This window comes from Diadema antillarum, unplaced genomic scaffold (assembly GCF_040938485.1).
Source record: "Diadema antillarum isolate AM-2024a unplaced genomic scaffold, OU_Dant_1.0 scf00000017, whole genome shotgun sequence".
Lineage (NCBI taxonomy): Eukaryota > Metazoa > Echinodermata > Echinoidea > Diadematoida > Diadematidae > Diadema > Diadema antillarum.
The window spans coordinates 4,370,469-4,395,741 of record NW_027270906.1 but is presented as its reverse complement, the minus strand read 5'-3'; the positions used below and the strand labels follow the sequence as shown (position 1 = coordinate 4,395,741).

Here is a 25,273-nt window from a genome sequence, read left to right as displayed (position 1 = left end):
AGAATTAAACTGCTGTCATGGCTTACAGCATGTCCAGGCAGATTACAAAGACCCCATACAGTGTACTTTTATCAGCTCTATTAAGCATATTACAACTGTATCATGACCTTACGTAGTCAATATACACTGGACAGTTTGAAAATCACATTACACATCAAATTCTTATGGACTATTCATGTATCAGTTTTTAAAGCCATACACTTTATTTTCATGTCTGAGGCAAAGGAGTCGAACGAGGCATTTCTGTACGATAATTCCGAGTACTGTAAAAGCGAAAATTTTCGCACAGTGGAAATTTTTGCGCATTTCATGCCCACGAATATTTTTACATGCCACATGTTCCTATACTTAATATCCTGCTTCTGCGAAATAAAAAACATGTGAAATTCATCTTACCCGGCCGAGCGCTAAAAATTACTCGTGCAAAAATATCTGCTTTTACAGTAGATGATAGTCTTCACAACCATGTTTGTTATATTACCTTGTTATTTTTGTTGTTTAAAAATGATAATCCAGTATGCAGAGGGATTTTCCCCTCAAAGTTGTGTTCTTCCAAGCATTAAAGCCTCTCTAAAAATCCTTCTACCATCTCCACTTGCAGCTACAATGTACTGCCTGCTATTAAGTGTCCTACGCGTTTGAAGAGACTTCGTGGTAAATTTCAATGGTTCATAAAAATAATGGATTTTTCCTATGTACTTATAATCCAATACTAATACGATTGTATTTTTCAAGGAAAGTGTGGTTAACACATATGGACAATTGTGTATGCAAACATTTATCCATATCATGGAAATCCAACTTACTTTATGTAATATACATTTAGATAGAAATTCCTCTGCGAGGTAAACTTTGTAGCCACAGTTCACGAAATCCTCTAAACTTGTAGTATATCAAATCTGCTTCTTAGAATACAAATAACTGTAGAGCACTTCACATTATAACACTTCCTGATACTTTACAGAGATTAGAAGTGAGGACATTCCTCCACTTATTAGCTCAAGACTTCTGTTCTAATTTTTTTTTTTATTCAAAACCTCAAGGCATATCTAATATCTTGAACATTCACTATACCAAACTGACAGAAAGCCTAAAACATAAGCTCTGATAAACAACATGTCTAGAATAACTTGAAAGATATACAGTATTGATTACCCCAACTAAAATATTGATTGTCACGTCAATCTACACAGCATCAAACCTACAATTAACTGACACTGCATGCTACCTTTCCCAGTAAACAAAGCTTAGAAATAATTCTTGTGTGACATACTGAGCCGATAATATACAAGTACACACAAAGGGTACTGAATAATCACTAGCAAGATGTAGTCGACTGTAAAAATGGATATCTTTAAGACGGTAATCTTTGGGACTCAGCAGAGTAAAATTTTGTGTGTTTTTAATTCCTCAGAATCAAGACTTGACACATAGTGGTATATGACAGGCAAAAATATTTTCGTGCTTTTATTCTAACACTAGTTTCTTGTCACACAAAATACGAACAAATTTCAACACTGCAAAAATGTTGACTTTTGCAGTACTTCATTCTACCCCTGTTGTTTTCTCATCTTCCCAACTTTCTCTCAAAGACTGCAAGACAACAGAAAGTTAAATGTCAGAAACTTTCAAAAAAGGTGTAAGTACATGAGAAATGCTAAACAGAAGGAAACATACTGCACATAAGAGTGTACAAGCTACATTTTGGCAGAAATAAAGGCCTAATGATTGGCAAGACAGAAAGATAGATATATAGATATAAAGAGATGATAGATAGATAGATAGACAGACAAACTGAAAGAAAGATAGTGGGATAGAAAGAGAAGAGAGAAAAAGAGAGATTACGAGTGTCTGTTGAGAGAGGTCAGTACAGTTAAGGGCTGTATCCTCTCCCAGGTTGATTCACTCCCGGCGAGTCTGCCTGCTAATGAATGCCGTATAGAGACTGTCTGCGCGACAAGGGGCACTGCTACGGGATAACATACCACAAAGAGCCAGAGAAAGGCTTCAAACTCACTAGCAGCCGAGATCACGAACATCAAGCAACCATCCCAAAATGTTTATATCATTAGGAAGAGAAATGTCTCCAGAGATGACATTCAAGATTACGCTGCGTCTTCTCTTCTCCCATACTGTATGTATACACACTGTGCTCAAAGATATGTAAACATTTGTGAAACTATGAACAAATCCATCCTGAGCACTCAGATTATCTGCAATATGGACAACTGTTAAACCTAATGAGATGCCATGGTTTTCACAGAAACATCTCAAAATCCTGTCGAACTACTTTGTTATTTTTCATTCCATTTATTTTGAATGCAACACAGTTTAGACAGTAAGACAAACATTAGAATATCAAATCCCTAGACATCAATGCATTATTCCTAGAAAGTTAAGTAATTGTGAATTAATTACGATTTTCAATATTTTACCATCAGCTATTAACATATACCACTGCCTAATCCTAAATGGTATTCACAGATACAGGATAGCTGATAGCCACTGCTACCCGCACATACTATAGTTTAGAGAAGCCCTTTCCTTGGTAGACAGCAATCTAGGCATGTTTAAAAACAAATATACCAACATACAAACAAAATACAAAAAACAAAACCAAATGCTAATACCAGGAACATTGATGATCTTCTCCAGCAAATGTTATTTCATATGCAAGAAAATGAAGCACCAAAATCGTGAAAACAAAGACACATAACATAATGGTTTTTCCACATGTTTTTTCTAACTTGCTGTGAAAGGTTTGGGGTCAAAGCTTTTCCCAGGCCAGTACACACACACATACAGCTTAAAGGTTTACCTCAAGTTGAAATTATTTCCTCTTGAATAAAAGAGTGAAAATGATGATGCTACTCACCTTGAGAACGACCTGTATTCTGCAGCAGGATTACTGTCAGAAGAGAACAAAAGACACAAATTCACTCAGAGTTATGGAACACCAGTCATGAATAAATTTCATAGAAAATGACTCATTTAATTTTGTTACCAACTATTGCAAAGGCAGTATCTTAGTAACACAAGAGTAGTTCAATGACGCTATCTTGCCTGTTAATCTTAGCATCAACTTGCCCCAGATTTTTCTGAACCAGATATATGGTTGTACGATCATTAAACATTCTGCACTTTCTGTGACTTCCTGTGGTGTGCATAAAATGGGACATACATGCATATTAAACTTTATTGAATAAAACTTTACCATGGAGGCTCTAGATGCATCTACACATCAAAAGGACAGTACATGTATCATCATCTGCTTATCTACAGCATTGTACTTTCAAAAGGTGTACAGCTTATACACATTTTGAGAGACATGTCAGTGAAAAGAACTACACAAGTTCACTTTTAAAGAGACAGTTACTTCTCTCTTCATCCTTCAGATCTTCCTTCTCCTCATTCTCTTTTTTTATTCTATTTTTAAAATACTGAGTTTTCTAAAGTGGACTTCTTATAGTTCAAAAGGACATACCAGCTTTGCGCTGGGAGAAGCTTAAAGGTACTGTTTACCATTGGGAGTGCTCAGAGATTTATAAAATCTTCGAGATATCACATTTGATACATATGTGTTGGTCAATTGTACCACAAAACATCGTACCATGTAAAAATTTTGCAATAATGCCTAAAATCAGGGTGGTGTACATACTGTAAGCACTTGCTCGATTGCCCAGGGCAAGTAAAAATCAAAGTCAGGCAAGTGTTTGGGTAACAATGAGAAAAGTTGCTTGCCCAAATTGGGCAAGCAAAATGTTTTGAAGCCACCTTCACTTCCCAACACTTACGTGAAGAAGTCCCAATGCAATCCAACACCAACACTCTATCAAACCAAGTTTGTTACTCAGCGCATGTGCTGTTTATTCAAATAATTGTGTTTTATCAAGCCCTTGACTTTACAAGCGATCTATGTCAATTTCTGATATATTGGGTTTCTCTTTTTGGGCAAGTAAAATTCATGTTCGGGCAAGTGTTCTGCAACAATTTGAAAATCTGCTTGCCTGACCGGGCAAGTGGTTAAAAAAAGTTATGTAGCACCCTGCTAAAATTATAAGGAGATATCACTATTTTTCTCAATAAACCGTAACTGTAGACAGTTAAATCTAGAAACATTTTAATTATAACTTTTGTTCACATTTTGTATGTTTAGCAATACTTAACATCAATTATACTGATTCAAATTTTTACATTGGTTGTTTCTATCCCTAACTCACATTTTAGAACTATTTTGAAGCACAAAAGCTGGATTTTTATTTCATGGGCAAATGGTAAATTATGCCTTTAAAATAATGAGCTTTTTATATCTATGCACTTTAACTTTTTAAAATATGTAGACATGCATGAGGATTTAACATTACCCTTACGACAGCCTTTTCTTAACCTGAGCGAATATTCCCATTCATCAGATTAACCCCTCAAAAAAAAAAGAGAATAAAAATGACCATACAGTGTATGACTGTTGCTGCTATGTCAGGCAGGGGAGGTAATTTTAAGAAATTCTCAGTCAGTCATTTGCACTGATAACAGTGTTAAGTGATAAACCACAAAGAGTTGGTTGCAGTAGCTGTATCTTATGAGTACAAGGAAACTTCTGAAATCATAGACTTTGTCCATAAACCCTTAGAGCAAGTATGAAGTTGATGTAGAAGTTACAAATACTCTTTGGGTGTCCATGGGTAAAAATGATTGTCTTTCTTTCACATTCAGCAAAACTCAACACATACTTGTAGTTTCATGCTCGAATTATGAGCAATGGCATGTATCATTACAACAGCAGTCATTTAAGACAAGCCTTAAAGGGATTGTATAGTTTTGGATGAGACCTAATTTCAGGTTTCTAAAATTTTTTGGTGAGATAACGAGAAACCTCTCATGAAATATGAAAGAGCATGTAATTCTATGAGGAATTCAACGTTTATTTGAAATGGTTTTGAAATGGCTGAGATATCCAAAAAAGAGTGATTCTAATAAAGTGTTGGACCTACACTTTATTATGATCGCTTTGTTTTACTTTGTTTTTGGATGTTTCAGTCATTCCAAACCCGATTTTCATCAAATAAACTTTGAATTCCTCTTAAAATGGTATGCTCCGTACTAAGTGTTTTCTCGGTATCTCACAAAAAGTAAAAGCCCAATTCTCATCTCCACCAATACTGTACCATCCCTTTAACCCGTTGAGGATGGGTCCTAAGTATACTCGGGCAGGGGTCTATGGGAAATGCATGTTGTAGCAAAATCAATGGGTTAAATTGGGGGCAAATGACTTAATTTTAGACAACATTTACACTTTCAATGTTGAACAAATTTACAATGATTAATCCAAGAACCACGAACAGCAACAGTAACTGAGGCTCGTACAACTCACATTCTCACATTTTAGAACAATTTTGAAGCACTAAAGCTGGGTTTTTGTTTCATCTGCAAAAGGTAATTATGCCTTCAATAGGAAATGTACACACAGGCATCTCTTGGTGACTTGGACCCATAAAGGGACATTGCAGAAAGCAAGCAATCTCTCTGTTTTATGAAAGACTGTCCTCACATACACTGTAGTGATGTCATGTCTACTTATGAAACGTATGTTATCTTCACAGAATGACGCTAAACACTAAGAGAGTTTATAGCACAGAGGTTAATATTCTACAATAAATCATATGGCCATGAAATATGCTGATAATCTTTCACCCTAATTCAGCAACAAATTCCAGAGACCTGTCTAAAATTAGAAAATAGAAACAATCTGAGAGAAAAATAAAAATAAACCTGTGAAATATAAAGGTCTCTCACCCTCCACAAGTTGTAGTAATACCCGCATAAATTTTCTCTCACTAAAAAAAAGAAGTACAATAACAATAATAAAATTTAAAAAAAAACTATATCATCGAGTCCACAACATCAAGGTATTTGAGGTAAACATCAAGGCATTTTGAGTGGTGGTACATGATGAATCTTATCAATATGGCTGCCATCAATCACCAAACCAATAAAGCCCTTCTAAACGGAATTAGAATAAAAGGGTGCTACTGCTGTAGCTGTGGTGTACGTATGTCATCAATTGCTATAGACTTGTACACAATAAGAGATAATCAGGGAGATACATGTAGTGTTTTCTATTTAGTGCTTCGAAACACATTTACATGTAGCTCAGAACAACAATAAGACAATAAGAAATATGTGCATACAAAGAGATCAAATCACAAACATTTCTGAAGATAATTTGTGCCAACTTTAGCTACTACATGTAATGTACATATTTAGATGTACTGCATATAAATACATTGTACCTCTATTTATGCAATGCCTACAATACTTGACTACATGTGATCTGTTTCTCAGTACAATCTCTAGTCTGAGTCTAGAAGTGAGTCTATATTCAGTGTATTCAGTGACTAGCTTCAGTCTGTTTCAATGTTCTTGTTGTTATTGGTATTTTCCCCCTTCCCCTGGAGGGGATCTGTGGTTGGTCAGGTTCACTCTGTAGGGAGAAGAAGATGACATTCTGCCCAGTCACAGACTGTCTGCGGTCCAAACCCAGAACTGGACAGTCCACTAGGGACTAGCCCCCCCCCCCCTTGACCTTTCACAATTTGTTAAAATTTTAGACTAGACAGGAGGAGTGGGCCCATGATAGACAAGTCAACTGATTGATTAAATGGCACATCAAGCACTAGAAGAACAGCATGCACAACACTGTCTACACACTGTACTTTTATAAAGCAAGAAATATTGGTGGCATGGGGGGAGGGGGGCTTCCAAAGAAGAACAAATGCACTTCAATGGGTTATGCAATGAGCCAGGTGCATTGCTATGTCAGTGCACAAATTATCTTCTGCTAGGCTTACTTGAAGCCCCCCAGTTATTAGACTAAAATTACCATAAAAAAGTACCCACACCGAATTGGCCGTTGCAGTACTCAAACTCACACAATAAAGAAAGACAAGAATACTTACTACACGTAAAAGAGCAGCCTAGGGTAAGTCTCACTTGTCCTGATAACTACTTGCCTACCCAAGAAGCATTCTAATGTATTGTCTCTATCACAGATAGTAATCAATTGCTTTGACAAAAGAGAGCACTTACCTTTGCATCCTTCCTAAAACACACCAAACTTGGTGATCAGCAGTTCACTGTCTCATTTACTACATAATAAATTGTACTCAGCCGACTGTAATAAATGCTACTTCAGTATGTAGATCTATAAATCAGCCAATTATTTAATCCAGAGGTTTTTTACAATCGAGTACTGAACCTACTAAAGGGGGAAAAAAATGCACAAATGTGATAAAAATGTTGAACGTTAACATTTTATGGGATACTAATATACAATGTATATCCTTTTTCGGTCTGGGTCAATTAATAGCATGGAGATTTAAAGAAAACCTGCACAAATTTGTTCTGTACAATATTACCACTAAGTTTCATATAGGATTTCAAATTTCCCTCTGAAATATGGCTTAAAATTGCTAAAACTAAGAAAGAGCTACAAATACTTCTCCGATCACCATATCCAAACTCTGTGGAAAAGTAGCTTGGAGCATGGAACATCAAAGCCAGCGGAATGCCAAGCATACATCATGTGCAATTGTCATGCTGTACAACCTACGCATAAATTTGCACATATACAGTACATGTATTTCAAAAAGACTCCACACCTTCTATACAAATTAACACCTCAATGTTAACAGAGAACAATTTCTCAATTTCAAAAGAGAAAATACATGTTGTACCGTATACATGTATGGACATGAGAAAACTTTATATAGCACAGATAGTGTGGTTCAAGCTCAATGGGGTTATACATTTTGTACAACATTTTGTGTAGGATTGTGTAAATACACACACACACTGATGAATACCCGTAATGGAAGCGTGCACATATTGAGGGCACTTCACTGCAACTTTTATTGTCAGCATTATAATTTAGCATAACACCATCATGAATTTTGTCCGGTAAGCTGCATTTAGCAATAAGCTCTGAAGGAAAGAGCTTTTACTAAAGGAGATTAATCACTCATTACTCAAGTGGAAGTAAGGATCTCTGAAACTATTATCATACAAGTGTAACCTCCAAGTGTAAAAGTGTATTATTAACCATTTGAGCAATAACAATGAGAATGTTGCAGAGTTTCTGTAGCAACTTTTGCACAAGGCATACCTGCAATAATTAGGAGTTCAAAGCCAATACACTGATGTACTATTTAAAGGGGTGGGCATTTGGATGATCATACTCCCTAAACAAACAATAATCACCACAGCATTTCTTGGCACCAATCCTGGTCTGAGATTGTAAACATGAATGATATCCTGCCCACACAGTTTCCGAAGGCACAGTGACCTCTCACTGACCCCATGGAATTCACACTGTTTCTCTTGACAGCGCCTATAGAAGCTATGTGTTGGGATGCTAGCTGCAATCTCCCTCAGGGGCCAGGTCTTTTATCTGACCCTGCCAGCCTACACCTCTCTTCTACAGATGAAGAACCCAGGCAGGTCTGGCCAGAGACACAATTCTCGTACACATACATGTAGTCCTACATGTACATAATTCACAGTTTGTCTTTTTTTTAACATGTTATCAATGCTGTTACTGAGGTATAAAAAAGTCCCTCATATTATACTGTAAAGCAAGAAATGTTCATGAATCAGAGCTAGCTGCCTTTTACTGTACATGGCATAAATTTGGGGGGAACTGCCACTGGCATGTCATGCATACAGTATAGTGTAAACAACAACTTTCACATGCATTTTAATTTCATGAATCTTAGCTTTCACGAAATTCGCAAAATTAAAATGCACTCAAGTAGAAACTTTCCTAGTTTTACAGTAGTCAGAAGAGTGAATCACACAGTAGTTTTGTTTTCATCAAAACAGTAGGCTTACAATATGTACTTAACTACCAAAGCAAGTTACTATTAAATACTAAGGCTTAACTGATTTTGTCATCAATACTTGCTGGAGAAATTAATGGGTTGACAGTGATCCATATTCTCCCTGACAAATTACAAGACAGGTTTGGTGGGTGCCTACAAGCTGTACACCCTAACGTGTAGAGCTGGTACAAAAGGTGACGTAAGTCTATGAAATAGAATTTTTTTATTCCTATCAAATAGCAAGCAAATAAACAAACAAGAGCAAAACCAAAATACGGGGGGAACAAAATACTAGCTGCCAAACCTAAACTGACTTGACACTTCCCTTTTCCGATCCCCATTCATACAACTAAAATAAAGAAATCCACCAGATGAAAAATAATGCTTTATGCAAAAAAAAATATTCTTTCCACCAAAAGTTCACATGGAAGATTCCATTCTGAGACCACAACCATTTGATTTACAGTACCTTCATAATATTGATATATCGGTAAATGTACTGTAAATCACAGTGCACATGAGTCCTTATACCACTAGCTGCGTCTGGTAAACACAGACACTGGGGTAAATACAAGCCCAGTCTAAAGGTCACATTCAACTGTGACATAATGTACAGCATTGTCACATGAAGCACACACAAGTAAGAAGAGGCTGTCAGACATGGTGACTATGTGGGCTGCATGTCCCTAGTGACCTTGTATAGAGTCCTATGCCATAGAAACCCCAAATCTTCTGCACAGACACTACAAGACCATCACTAGTCCACATGCACACACTATGTAATGCACAATGTACATACCCACCTAAAGTGATACATTTGTTGCTGTTGTCTCTTACTACATTTATATTTTCTTCCCCATTACAATGCTACTGGGAACCTGGGTGAGTTTCAGCTAAGGACCTGTAGCATGGGCATACCATGCAATGTGAAGGCTGGCTCAACTCGGATATTCAGGCATCCTCGTAAAGAAATGTGTACAGCTTATAAATCACTGATCTCTATGTAAGTGTAACACACACACCCGATCTACCTCAACTTGGGTCAAATGTTACTGATGAGAGTGCGCTTCCATGCACATATTCACTGATGGGCAATTCTATTCTAGCTGGCCTATGCAGCCTGCTATGGTGGTTTTCAAATGCACCCCTGTTGGCAGTGACTGCAGATCTATAGATTCAATTGGGTCAACCTTCTTCCCCCAATTTACTGGGTCTTAAACCCCCCCCCCCAAAAAAAAAAATAAATAAATAAATAAAAAGCAAAACAAGTTAACTGATGGTCTGTTGAAACATGCCATGCTTGCTTTACTACTAGTGTATGGTTACTCTGTTCAATACGTTTATGGGAATCAAATTGGAATTTAGTATCAAACAGTTGACATTAAATTTAAAACTGGATACATATAGTACTGTACATGTGTATTCTTACAGTATTATACTATACAAATGATGCACAGGATAGAGTGCGTTAGTGGAGGCGTATAGTGCACTCAAGGGTATTTACAATTGTGAAACATGCACGAGGCGAAGCCGAGTGCATGTTGCACTACATTGTAAATACCCGAGAGTGAGCTATACGCCTCCACTAACGCCACGAAATAATCCTGTGCATCATTTGTTTTATAAAATGGGTCGAAAATTTGAAAACTAACAGCATTTTTCAGCGTTTTTCACGTACCTTTGTGGGTCAAGACGTCCGAAGATGTTCGTCCCAAACATTTACGCACGTCGCACTCGGAAATCCCGCACATATACTAGTAAGTATGATGGGGGGTTGGGTTTCCGGACACTTAAGTTCCCGCATGAAAACTTACTTATTTTACATAGAATATGCACCCTTTACCTTAAAGACTTGATATAGACTCCTCATATAGGCCTACTAGACAACATACTCTAAAAACGGCGTGAGAATTAACCTGCTAAATCGTTGGATTTGCCCTTCAAAGTGACTCCATGTACGCGTCCGGTCCCACAACGCTTGGTCTACTGTACACTGTACGTATGATATGTACGCCACACATGTTATGCACAAGGGAAGAAAGGCCGGCCAGCCGGCCGGCAGTCCGAACTAGAAGTTGTTTACAGGATTGACAGCGCGTATGCATGCAATTCAAAGGAGCCGCCGCGCGCACAGACGATCAGCAATAGGATTTAACACGCAGTGCAATGGGACTGAGTAACCAAAGCACACGTGACTCATTTCAGCGCTTCCTATTGGCTACATTCTTGAACCCATTTTATAAAAGACAGTATCTTCTGGTTCATAATCTTTTTCTTTGCAAAAGCCTTTTTACATTATGTACGATGTACATTGTATATCTAAACATAAACTAAGGTGTGTCACTCTTAAAAACTACAAAGACTGTGACTTCTTTTCACTGACTTGTCCAGAATAATATACGATAAGATCAGCCAATAAAGACTATCAAAATGCAAAAACTCTTTAAATCCTTGGAAGTTAAAAGGGGCTCAATTTCATTCACTACCATATTATCAATGCATTATAAATGTAATCCATCAAAGTCAAATGCCCTTGACTTGATTTGAAACAAAATCAAAGCACACAGCAATTTATCAATCACACGTACATACATTGTATGTCATCTTTTCACTGTACACATACGATCTCAATACAATTTGTATTAGAAATAAATCAATGGTGGCATTGCATTGTAGGTTACATTTGTTAACAGTCTGTCATATGAAGAAATTTATTTCTATTGCATAGGGATAATAATGTCACTAGCATTCCTCTCATCACTCAATAACAAGTTATTTTAAGAGGGCATGCAGGTGAAGTATTCCTAATCAGGAGTATTGGTATATTTCGTATCCACATTTATAATCACATAATGTAGTAGTAGGCCTATGCTATTAACAAGTATCGGTGATTCAAAAGTCCAATTGAGAAGCCAAATTAGGAAATATAAAGCTGAGCAAAAGATCCTAATCATTTTCCACAGCTGGGTTTGGTTTGATAATGCAGGTACAAGAACATTCATATGATATTTTTACAAATTATCTAGTAAATGGAAAGTGTGCAATCTTATTAGTAGATTACGGCAGTACTTTTAAAAGCAGCCTGGTGTATTTGTAAAGACAAAATAAAGGCAATGCAAAGCCATGTTTTGTTTTTATTTCTTGGACAAACTGATTGCCCAATGAGAAAGCAGGCACACATTGGTTGAAGGTGAGCAAGCATGAAGCTTGCCTGGGCAAATTGTACCATCAGGCTCTACTGAGCTACTGTACATTGTGTGCGAAACACATAGGCCTACAGTGTACCCCTTTCAGTAACTCTCTGGCTCGAGCTAAGTCGTAAAATTTTGAGTTAGAATGGGTCGGGCCATAGTGGGCCGCGCCGGGCTCGGGCTATTTTGGTGCTGCTGTAAGCTACATTTTGTAACGCCGAGCGCAGGCCAGGCTCGCGTTTGGCACCAAGAGTATATGAACGATAGCAGTACCAGGCTCGGGCCAAAATTCCTTGTAGGGTCAAAGGTCAGGTCACAATTCATAAAAGTAGCGTAAATCTGCTACCGTTACAGAGACTCCAACCCCAAGCACCTTCTGATCTGGAGATTCTCCCGCCTGAAACCCCTGCAAACGGGAGACTCCAACTTGATGTGCACAAAATACACATCACGAGCGCAAGGTCCCTTTTGGTCTAGGGTTCTAGATGCTCTCTCTTGCTATCTAAGGCTTATTTTTCAACATACAATGAAATTAAGAAATCATTTCAAGCGGGAGAAATCAAATCTCAAGTGGGAGAACAGGAGATTCTGCAAAAATGGGCTTTCGGCGGGAGATCTCCCGTCGAAAGCGGGAGAGTTGGAGTCTCTGCCGTTACAGAACGCTATTTTTACTGCTTGGCGCAGGCCAATTTAGCCCGGGCCAGGAGCTGGCCATAAATGCATGAGTTACTGAAAGGGGTATAAGTGTACAAACTCCCCTGTTGCATCCTGTTGTTTGTCAGCCTGCTACCGCTATATCATTACAGACATAAACAAAATCAACAAATTCAATTGCTCTTTTCAACTGCAATTTCAACATTATCATTATAGAGTCTGCATTCAAGTATCAAACGTACAAGGAGACATGTAGATACAGTAGGTGCTGGAAATGAGTGCAACAATAACTAAGGATGCACTGATCTCTTTCTTTTATGCTGTGTGTGAGATTTTTCATGCCCTTTGAGCACTCAGTATGAATGGTAAATACCCCTATTATTATTATTATTTTATTATTATTATCATTATCATTACTACTACTATCATCATTATTATTATTATAATTATTACTATTATTATTATTATTATTATCATTATTATTATTATTATTATTATTATTGGCAATGACAATCACTAATGTTTTGTATCCTTTGAAACAAAGAAAAAAGCTAAGTCAATTTTAATTCAAATGAACAGATCACCACAAAATATCTGTCATTGCAATCATATTACACAGAGAAAAATTGTACCACAATATACTGTAAAAGTGGATATTTTCGCGTGACTTATTTTTTGCGCTTGGCCGGGTCGGAAGAGTTTCGCGTGTTTTTAATTCCGCGGAATCAAGACATCACGCACAGGCACATATGGCAAGCAAAAATATTCGCGTGCTTTTATTTTCGCGCTAGTTTCTGGTTGCGCGAAATGCGCGAAAATTTGAACACCGCGAAAATTTCCACTTTTACAGTAAATGGCTTGTGTACTGACTCTAACAAACTGATATTATTGAGTCAAGCATGGTGAGTTGCTATGTTTACTACATTACTCAGCAGCCACAAGGATGAGGCCAAGGTAGGCGATTGCCAGCCTGCTCTGTCATGCTTGAAGGGCATTGTGGCCTACATGTATTAGTGTAATGTTGCAATCTAGCTCAAGTGCAGCTAAATCTTCTTGATGCTTAATATATATGAATCAAACATATTTTCTTCGCTTCCTTTGGTTAGATCACAACAAATTTTCAATGTTTTACATTTAATATTTTCCACTGAAGTGGACAAGAAATGTAGAGCTCTGGATCCCTTAAATCTGTGCAGAAATACTGTACACTGTAAATGTACCGTGGAACCTCTAGTGCTTGCCACATCATGTTATCCTGACACCGTGCAAAATTTGCTCAAATACTATAATATCATGTACAGTATGTCACATACTTTGCAAGTTTTTTTTTTTTTTATCTTTGTAAAAATGTAATTTTCGCAAGGACAGGTGCTATTTCCAAATTCAGCAACACACGAAATTATCAATTCTGAAGTCCATGCATGCAACGTGCATGCATACATTTCTCCATTCATTACTGTGCCCAATAATCACGCATTTAATCCCTCACAAAATTGTCAGGAAGTCCCCATTCTAAGAAAATTAGACTTGCTAAATATATGTCATAAATGTACACAGTACATGTAAGCTCTATTCCCTGTTTATAGTTTGAACAGCCCCAGCTAAATGAAGTTAATAAAATATCATACAATGGATAATATGTAAGGGTCCTACAGAAAAATCTTTCCTTTCTATACCTGGAAGTACAGTATATTTGTAGCCTATACACAGAATGTGTAGCATCTCAAAATGTGAACTTGAAATCAACAAAAATACATCCTTGGCTACTTTTCATCACAGCCCATTTTCAACCACTCATTTCTCTTGAAATGATCATTCATTTATCAATAATATTTGCTAAAAATTCTCCCACATTTGAGTAAGATGGCTGTCAAGAAAAACATTATGTTCAAGCATATTTGTGTTTTTTTTTCCTTGTTAATCTTGAACAAGACCTTGATGAAGGACTGGGAAAGCAAGGGACATAAAGGGTGTCTGACACAACCTAACACTTTTGTTTTAAAGTCATGAACAAATTAACGTAAATCTTTGAATGACAGTTAAAGAATTTTGCAAGATTATCAGGGGCCACATTGCATCTAACTTAAGCTATCCAAAATTCACCTATAACGGCATCCAAAATTTGAACGCCAACGTTTGACTCCTTCTTAGTATCCTTTTTGTGTCAGGTCAAATTTGGCACCGGCAGCTAAATTTTGGTACGGGAACCGATGAATGGAAAAAAGGGAGACACTCTTTTTGAAAACATGAAATCTAGCAAGAACAGGTTCGAAGACCAACTTTCATCCAGCTTGAATAAATTTGTGAACAAATTTACACCTAATGTCAATGAGACAGAACAGCAACATTTCATTTTGATATCTCGATGAGGTATAGAAATGGCCTAAGTTATGCTACAGAAAAATAAATATGGCTCTATCTGAAAACCACCCAGCTTTGAAATGCATCATAACTTTAGCTTATATGTAAACATTGCCAAGTTTCATGGCCTTATGCCTTACGGTTACCTACAGAAATTTTGCAATGCAATAACATATATTATACAATATTTGTCATTGTAGAAATTAGAATGGTAAACACACATGAATAATGTGACATATCATGCAGAGGAAGGTAGTACGGGGGGGGGGGGGGGGGGGGGCTAGCTCATGTATGAACACAACTGAATTAATTTGTCAGATACTGAGTTTCAGTTGCCCTGTGAAAATGGATGCAAGTCCACCACTTGATGCTGCTCCTTGTGGTGGAGCTTAAAAAAAAACAACAACATAGACTAGACTAGAACAGAAGTCTGCTTTGAACTTTACAGCTAGTTAAATAGACTGCTTACCGTACTGAGATTAGAAAAATCCCTAACACTACAGCACAGACATTCAGTAAACTTTATTCTCACTAAATTTAAGTTTGGTTTAAAAAGTTAATAAGAAATCATCATTTTGCAAGTTCCTTTCTTAATCATAATAAATATTAACTTTCGACCCACCCACCCGCACCCTGCCCTGGGCCTGGCCCCCATAATTTAGCTCAGTGCAACTGGGTCGTGCGTGGTCCGGGGACCAAAACTGAAGGTTCGTTGCGGATCAAGATTTAGTCAACGTAGTATTTATGCTAAACATAACGAGCTTGGTTTACGAAGCTCTGCTGGTAAGACCAGTTAGTGAGTTACGAAGGTCAGGTCAACCCTATGTAGACCGACCCGAGCGATGGATACGAACGATTATGACGAGCACATATCCAGGCTCAGTCCAGGGCTGGATCAACAATTTAATTCAAATCGTAGCATCAAACTTACCTATCAAACCTAGGCATACAAAGGACTCGGTTTGGGCGGTCCATACTCATGTAACAAATGTTCGCAGAAAATGCCAGGCTAGGCACCTTTCCCGAGCTGTAACGACGGAATTTTCCTTCTCTGCGTCCTTTCATGTGGTTTTTTACCTATGCGCCTGCCATGATTTCGAACTCCCCATCCAGCACATCGCATTTCACGGTACAGCCCTAATCACTTGCTACACAGTGCATGCAGAGGTGGTCTTGTGCACGGTGGTCGATGCTATGGATGGTACGGTACCATAGGCTTCCCTTGCAGGATTGTTCCGTTAGCCAGCCGATACGTTCTCTAGGCGTGCATACCGTTATACGTGCGCATTGTGCATACATGCCATGTATATTTGCACCAGTCTGGCTAATAATATCTGCAAGGCCGAAGTCTAGCCAGGCTTTCCGAGTGATTCCGAAAGGAGCCGATTGTCCACACCTCTCTCGAGTATCGCGTAGAATTATGTGAAATATACCCCTTTTCCTGTCTATCCTAGGATAGAATATCGAACCCGATACATGAAATTATGAAATTATCCGATCCACGGAAGCAGATGGTAAAATCCACGAGTAATAGGTGAAATTTTCGATGCAATTGGGGCGAGAGCCGAGTATGGAAAATGAGTAGGCTCTCCAGACGGATGCATCCATATTGCAGACAGGTAAGAAATGGAACTGTCTGGCGTTAAACCACAAAGGGGATATCAGACTGTGTAAATCGGAGTACCAAATCACATTAGAAGTTTCAAAAATTTCACTCAATAATTAACTGTGATGTATGTACGATAAAAACTCTATATATCCTCAAAATATTTATTGTTATACGGATTTAAGGGGAACACAAGATTTGTCGTCCCTCTGACTAAGTGCAGGTAACCTATGCATAATGAACGCGGCCATCAATTCATTACGGTCCATTTGACCTTCAGGGGCGTCTGGTGTTGTTATGGATACTCCTTTTGCAGGGCATACAAATACGCTTGGAGAAGAGAGAATGCATGCATACCTGTCGCTGTTACGTTGATTACCGCGTGTTATGTTCGATTTAGAGTAGCAAAAACTCTGCTAAGATAGGCATCTTGTGATAAAATGGCAGAAAAACCAGCAGCAGCCACTGGAAAAGCTCTGGCAGGATTCAACTTTGTTGCCAACGACCAAATTTGGTGAGTATTAACGAGTTTATTCCGTAGCTTTTTAACCAGTCACTACAGTCACTGCTATTACACTGTTCCTATGACGGACTCTACGTAGCCCTATCCGTTAAGTTTACCAGTTGCACGCACGGTACTTCAAATTATACAGACTCCAGCAAGTATAGTGGTGTATTTACAATCAAACTACAAAACTATATTTAATAGTTCAATTCATGTCGTGACCATTAATGACTTCTTCAATTTGTAGAAATCAGTTCGACGTGACAAGTTTATGCCTTTGAAAGATAAAACTGGAATACGACCAAGGCCAAGCGTTACTCGAGCCCAGGGAGTCATTTGCTTTAATAAGTATTGTTACATACAAAATGTACATTGAAATATCAAATATACAGTACGTACAGATAAAAAAATAGTGACAACGGATCGTAACACTTGGAGAGAATTTGATAAATTACAGTTTTGATAATTTTGAATAAAGAAATTGGTAGGATATCCTACTGTACCACCACTGCATTTACTTCAGTTTATGGAAGGACATTAAATACAGCATATTGAGAGTTCATTGAGAAGTAATCAATTTTTTTTTTCTCTCTTCATCTGGAGAGGTATGTTGATACCTATACCTATACCTACCTATGGAAGATTCTGAATGCAGGCTGAGCCTCTGTATTCAGATCCAGGTTTAGTCCTTGATATGAGCTGGGTCATGGCCAGGTGGCGTGGCGTCGAACTTAAATTTTATGGAAAAATTGATAGGGACAAGTTGTCACTAATAGATACTGAGCAGTGTCATTACACTTTACAGCATGTGTCTGTGTTAACAATAACAAAGGCTTGTGAAATTAGGACCACGTTGAACAATTCAACTATTTTTTTTTTTTCATGCATGGTATTTCTCTTGGTGTAAAGATGAATCACCATGGAAGATGACTACGTATGAAACTGCATTTGTTCAATGTTTGTGCATACAAAATGTATGTTACTACACATCGTTTAAGGTTTAAGACAGCAGATGTCATCACTTTGTTCTTATGGCATAACTGATCAGGAGTATGAATTTTACATTTGGCTCGAGAAGAAAGTTATTCTGTGTACATGCAATAGTAGAAAGTGTTTATACATACATTGTACATGTACAAGTGTACCTGATACACATGCATACAAACTAATTATATTATTGTCCCAACCTCCAAAATGTAATGTACAACTGTATCTTATCCCATCTTTTTTTTTCTCATTCTCTTAAAGAGAATAAAGATCAGTGTACATAATACAAACTGTAAACTTCTTGGAAATGCATGCATTTTGATGCCCCAATGTCCTACATGTAGACTTAGAAAAAAAATTATGAACTATGCAATGAAAGATATAAGTACACACTTTTTCACACACAAAAAATGTGAAGGTTGCATGTCACAGTATGATATCAAACATGAATTGTTTTAATAATGTCATATATCAAGTGTTCTGGTCTTTTACCGTGATGGTTGACTCCTGTTGTCACAAGATTAGAGGATTTATTCTTTGAGAGACAACAGGTGTGCAGTGGTTTTTTTTTTAACATGTACCTGGAATACATTTTTGTTTCTTTTACTCATTTCAGGAAAGATCATATTCGATATGAAGAGACTGCAGCCAAAAGATGGCCTGAATATTGGGGATTTCTAGGCGGCAGTTACAAAGAGGTAACCAAGTTTTCTTCTACATAGATTTATTGTATATTCAGAGCATCCAATTGCATCACAATTAGATACAGTATGTAGTCAGATTTTCCCACTAGATACCTGTGTAGGCAAGAGTTATGCTGCACATGCATGTGATGTTGACCGGCTTTGATTATTTAATGCTTCCATTATTATGACAAACCATGACATCAAAATGTTTGAATTTATCCACTTTGTATCCTGCTATATAAAGCTAGTATTTAGGCAATGTTGGCAATTTTGTTACCCATGTCATTTGATGCAACAACTCTTACAAATCTGTGAAATTTTGAAAATAATAGAAATGATCATCTTGCACAAATTTACCATGACCCGTTGAGGACGAGTCCCGAGTATACTCGGGCAAGTGTCTATGGGAAATGCATGTTGTAGCAAAATCAGCATGTCCTCAACGGGTTAAACTACTAAGGGTGATTTTCACTAATTGGCTAATATTCTAATATTTATTGATATGCAAACTACATGTAGTACTCTCTAATGGTACATATATGTAATGATCTTCTCCACATGATTTTTACAGCATTTTCCTTCAAGTTATCTAACATGAAATCCAGTCAGGATTTGAACAAACTAACACTTCAAAGGTCAACCCAAACTTCAGTAGAATCCTGTGAATGTTGTGTCCATACAGATACAAAATTACGAGCCTTACTTAAGGTTACATGTATATGGAGGACTAACTTTTCAGGCTTTCTGTGGTTGATACAAAATACTGCTTTCTCAAAGCCAGCTGACCAACCAAGTTCACAATCACTCATCTACTGCATTAAATATTTGCAATTATGAGGCTGCATTGAGGTAAACATTACTATGGTCTTGTGTCCTATTGTAATCAAAGACACCATACAGTGTATAAGATGCTATACAACTTTTTTTTTTCTCTCATTTCATATGTGTAGTTGGTGAAAGATGATTTTGTCAAGAAGGAAGTCAAAAAGATTGAACTCCCGCCCCCGCTGGTCTTGCCTCCAATCACACCAATCTCACGCTACATCAAGGTGTTGCCCTCACCCCAACCATTCCCTCAGACAACGGCTAACAAGATTGGTTGGCGGTCCGCCCATCCCCAGCACTCTCTAGAGATCTATGGCAAGTACGCCAAGCCCAAGGGAGGTCTCATCAAGCAGCTGAACTGGCCACCTGAAGGTGTTATATAAAGCAGTGCCAAAAAACAGACATTTGCCCCAAAACTTGTATCTGAGCACCAACCTTCCCTGTCTTCTCCTTGACTTGTGACAAAAGGAAAAAGGAGTACCAGTCTAAAATATAAAAGAAAATAAAGTATAGTGAATGTTAGGATCACATTGTAATTTAAGAAATGGAATATCCCGCTGAGAGGAAGCTAGACAAGTTTGGCTCAAAGATGTCAATCATGTGTATTCTTGATCATGCGCAGTGATACAGTTAGAATGATATGAAATTGTGAAATCATGTTGTAGCCAACATATTTTGGGTCAGCCATCATAGGCCATATTAGGTGTCCGCCACTGGTCTGGTTTGTGATATTTTGAATTGATTTATCACTGACATACAATATTATCATAATATCCTCAATGTGTGGAGGAAAAGGAAACAAGGTGAACAGTCTGTCATGGGACATCTCTTCCTGGTACCTCTCTGTCAAGTCAGTAGTGGTCAAATAGATGGACTACAAAAGCTTACAGCAATATTCCAATAATACCTCTCAGGAACTGAATTTTCCCTTTGAGCTCACTGTAATCTGTAACCCTTGTCAGAGATTCACAAATTCATTACCTGCTTTCCCATCTGTAAATGGGTTCAGTATGAAGCTGTCCTCGTGTACAGTTGCGAAAGTCTCGAGAAGAAGGAAGTAGGAATTTGAAATCATTCTACCTTGTCCATTGTCGGTAAAAGCAATGTTAATTCTGATTAAAAGTCATGAAGTAACATCTCAAAAGGAGAAAAGGAGTGTTAATAATGAAAAGATTGTCTCTTGGCTTTTAAAGAAAAATGGGAAAATCACCTTTTATATACTTTGTGTAGTCAGATCATGATTGGTAGGCGAAGAAAGACATCTTATTTTCTGCCATTGCATTTGCCATTTGCCGGTCAATACATGTATGAGCTGCCCTGTGCCAGCAATTCACTTTGTTATTTATGATGGGTTAGAGGAACAGTGTTCTGAGTATTTAGTAATGTTTAAGAGTTGGCTAGCTTTACATTTTTCCATTGGGACTCAATTGAAGTTAGAAATTTTAGATCCATCTAATTACCAATTTAATGAAAATATCTCCTTTTTTTTCAGGGATTCTTGTGGCATTTACTCAAAAGTTCTGAGGTACAACATGTTTTATATCAATCTATGCAACATCCTAGCAATATTAAGATATATCTAGTCACTATCTGTTGTACATTGTCAGCCATATGCACTCTATTTATGAAAAGAATTTATGGTAAGCCGCTTGAGTGACCTGACATATCTTCCTTTTGTTGTAATTGTGAATGTATTGATGATAATACAGAAATATTTTCTCTTCCATATTAATACTCATGCATAGTGTGGTACCGTCCAGTTCATTCCATCATAGAGTGCACTACAAAAGTCATTTTTGTATAATGGTAATAGGTATCTGCATGTCATTTTGGAATATGCAATAGTTTATCATCATTCCAGTAGATGAAAATACTTATAAACGAAGCCAAGTTTCATCTCCAATTAAAAAAAAAAGTCAACCATTTCTATGCAAAGAAACTGAAAGTTTGATTCCTTAGGAAGACATGTACCACAATGTTGTCAGAAATGCAGAGTACTGTATGTGCCTTGGGACTCAATCTAGAATACCAGCCAGTAATGCCTATATTTTCTTCAATAGCTTTGATAAACCAGATTCAAGGAGTGGGTCTTGACATTGTCTTTCAACCAAAAAAAAATGAAAATAGTCTTGTTTTCCAAACCATATTTATATAGCATGATATAACATTATAAACACTAACACATGTTTATATTTTTGAACATTGATGAGTATGGAATGAATCTCTTTCTATGAAAGTGCATACATTTTCTTAGTTGTCATTACCATTTGATTATCAATAAGCACTGTTCTTGCATTCTCTCAGAATATCATTAGAATGAAGAAGAGCAAATGGATTCTATTTCTATTCTATGATTTTGTGTCATATGTGAAATGTAAGAGATGATGTTAACCTTATGAATGAGACCGTTTTTGGAGATTCTCTGATTACCAGTCTGTGATATCTTGATACAGGCAACTCCTGTTATAAAGAAGTCTGTGGAACAAGCAGCTTTCTTTTGATATTTCAAACTTACATTATCACCATAGGGATTTTTTTTTGTACCTTACACTTTTAATAGTAATAATTTGGGCACCTTAATATTTACTTTGTTGAAACGAAATTTCATTATAACTGTGTCCGTTGTAACAGGAACGCCCTGTGTCAAGACTCTTTATGTCACAGCGTGGGTTGGCACTTTGTTCAAGCCTGGCTTTGGTGTTAATCACCAGCTGAGTTTCTGAAGAGAGAGCTCCTTTTATTGTGAGAAGTCACATGACACATACAAGTATAGTCACATGACACATACAAGTATATTGACAGCCAGCATGTCCAAGCAAGGTGGAAAAAGCATTCATCATTGTGCTGGTCACATTTTGTAACTTGTGAATTATGTGCTTGCTTCATAACAGATTACAGGTTGTGTTTCATTCAGTTCTTTTCCTAAAGAAAGGGGGAAAATGAATTGTTTTGAGCTTTGATTTTGTTTTCCTCTCTCATATATTTTGTATGCTGTAAACTTTGCACTGTTGTTGTTTTGTTTTTCCTATACACTGATATTATTTACTGAATTACATGTATTGTATGAAATGAAATGTTGCTTGTGGAAGTCTACATCACTTCAGCAGGTTTTGAAGGATGTAGTTTAATGTCTAGTAAAATAAAAAGTGAACGCCGTCCAGTAAAAGATGATCTTTGACTTTCATTACTTGCGTCTTATCTGCTAAGTGACTGACAGAAATTAAACGACCATACTGAATATAAACCTTACTACATGTATATGTACAATTGTATCGAATCTAATCTACTCACAAAATTAGGACAACCCAACTTCATTTGGTCCACATGATTTTAGGATCTTCTGAATTAGATAAAATAGATATCATAATCATTTTCTCCCAGCATCAGATTGAATGTGAAAGGGGTCATGTGTTTGATGACAAAGTTATTCGATCCTTGTTGTTTGACATGTTTGGTGTGGAACTCGATTTGTTTGAGCAGTTGAGAACGAGATGGGTATGTGATGTAAGGATTCTATCGCACTAACGAAATACGATTATATCATTACATAATGTCGGAGAAAATGCATCTTGTGTGAAATAGAGACAGACCATATCAGCCCCTCTCCTTCCCTCACCCTTGACCTCTCACCCTTCACCCCTAATCCCATTCTTCATGCTCATAGGTCCTACTAATTGTACTGGTGTACTGAAGGGCCTTGGTGTCTTGTTTCTCAAAGTAATTTCGCCCAAAGTCATGGTTGGGCGAAAACAAGTGCATTCTTAATATGGACACCATACATAGCATCTTACCTAAGGGCTCTTTCCTGTTGAATATAAGGAAAACTGTGCAGTAATCGTTATTTTCGGGTGTTTCTATCAATTGGTTTAGGAAGCGTCTTGACGCGTCTCTTATGTCACTAAAATGAGATTACAAGGCATATATATAGCACATCTATAGGCGACACAAATAAACTTCTTGCAAAGCAATGTTCGCTTGTTTATTTAGGTAAATGTAATGAGCGCTGAATGCCACCAGGAAACCAATAGAATAAGTGCTAGGCCCCACAGCTACGGAGACAAATTCGCTCGTAATGTCGTCATTATCCCTATCCTTTGTCGTTCTATCTGGGGCGCTCGAAAACATCCGGGTACATGTACGTGCACTGACACTCATTGTCATTCAAGCAATGATCACGATGTTTATCATATTAACATAACGCGTTTGTGCTTGACTTTTCATGTACTTTAAAAAACGATCAATGTGTTTGCGATAGTAGTTCCATTATTCAGCAAGTTTCAATCTCTTATTCGACGAAACGAGCCAATCTGTTCAATCTTTTGTTTGTTTGTCGTATGTAGGTGAGGAGGGCGAACATGTCCCGTTGACACATACTGCCCTCTCCCGGTGTTTACATCACCGATAAATCTCATGAAGATGAAAATTTGGACATTTTCAAAGAGACACTTGCGATTGAAATGTAAGCAACTCTCAAACCTACAAAACGTGTGCAAATATACACAAGCACACAATAATTTACATACAACCTTTGTATGTGTCTGAGTTGGCCAGCATTTATGCCTAATGAAAATGACTTTAATGTATCTCTTGATGGGGGTAATGGAAGCATTGGTACCGACGATGGTTTTGGTAAAGTTGGTTCTGGTAGAAATGACGTTGGTGGTGTATGAAGGAACGGTTGCGGGAGGGGATTTTGAAGTGGTGGTGTCGACGGTAATTGAATGCAAATCGGTTTTTAAAAAAGAGTAAAATTCTAAGATTTCACGACATTTTATTGATAAAGCTCACTTCCGTAGAGGTTCGCAAATAGAGTCTTGACTTATTGTAAAACATACTCCCACGGGTAATTTCGGTGTACACGTTTTAAAGTGTGATTAGGTGCATTTCTCTCTTCATTTTTTTTTTCCTTAGTGTCATTTTTCTTTCTTCGTAAGACAACAATATAGATTCGAATGGTATAGAGTGCATATTCGACCTGACATCTAAATTTAGGAATTCATACATATAACACACCTATATATATTTATTATTATTATATATATATATATATATATATATATATATATATATGCGGTTAAGCAGTGACATTGAGTACTGTTTCATTAATGTTGGAGCTACGTGTATTATGTTGCACATTATAATTGCCTTGTTTTTCTTTGGGCCTTGTATAGAAATGCATGTATATCTACAGAGAAAATTGATTGAAATTTGTCTAGCCCGATGTATTTTAACGATTTTCTCTCTTTTCAAGTCGCCAAGGTAATCTTGTTATGCAAATGACATGACAAGGGTTTATTGACCTATGTTGTTGGCCTTGTCGCGAAGACTTGGCGGATGGTTCCACTAGATGAGGCTGCACTATCGATTCGGGAAAAGCCGACTGATATTTGCGCAGACCTAAGCTTTCAATAGGTGTGGATGTGATGGGGACTTTTCATATTGTGTATTTCATCACATGGGATGTGCATAATAGAATGTATATGATATAACAGGGTGCCATCTCATATAGTTACCGAATCGAATGTTGACAGTCTGAAATTTCAAGAGTCTTGGAAAGCATCTGTCTGAAACTTTAGCATAAT

At 37.3% G+C, this 25,273-nt stretch overlaps 1 protein-coding gene and 1 pseudogene across 1 annotated transcript; one reads left to right on the top strand and one right to left on the bottom strand.

Moving 5' to 3' along the window:
- Positions 1-16,661, bottom strand: part of LOC139726684 (uncharacterized) — a 62,466-nt pseudogene extending 45,805 nt beyond the window's left edge.
- A 431-nt stretch (positions 16,662-17,092) lies between these two features.
- Positions 17,093-20,201, top strand: LOC139726674 (ciliary microtubule inner protein 1-like). Its single transcript, XM_071637663.1, has 3 exons — positions 17,093-17,202; positions 18,797-18,878; positions 19,817-20,201. Exons 1-3 carry the CDS (start codon positions 17,129-17,131, stop codon positions 20,072-20,074), a joined length of 414 nt encoding a protein of 137 aa, XP_071493764.1. The 5' UTR covers positions 17,093-17,128; the 3' UTR covers positions 20,075-20,201.
- The last annotated feature ends 5,072 nt before the right edge of the window (positions 20,202-25,273 follow it).

Bases quoted from the DNA above. Each gene is read 5' to 3' on its own strand.
- LOC139726674 (XM_071637663.1), top strand. From the start codon at position 17,129: ATGGCAGAAAAACCAGCAGCAGCCACTGGAAAAGCTCTGGCAGGATTC. The intron at 17,203-18,796 runs GTGAGTATTAAC...TACTCATTTCAG, and splicing joins GTTGCCAACGACCAAATTTG to GAAAGATCATATTCGATATG. The intron at 18,879-19,816 runs GTAACCAAGTTT...TCATATGTGTAG, and splicing joins TAGGCGGCAGTTACAAAGAG to TTGGTGAAAGATGATTTTGT.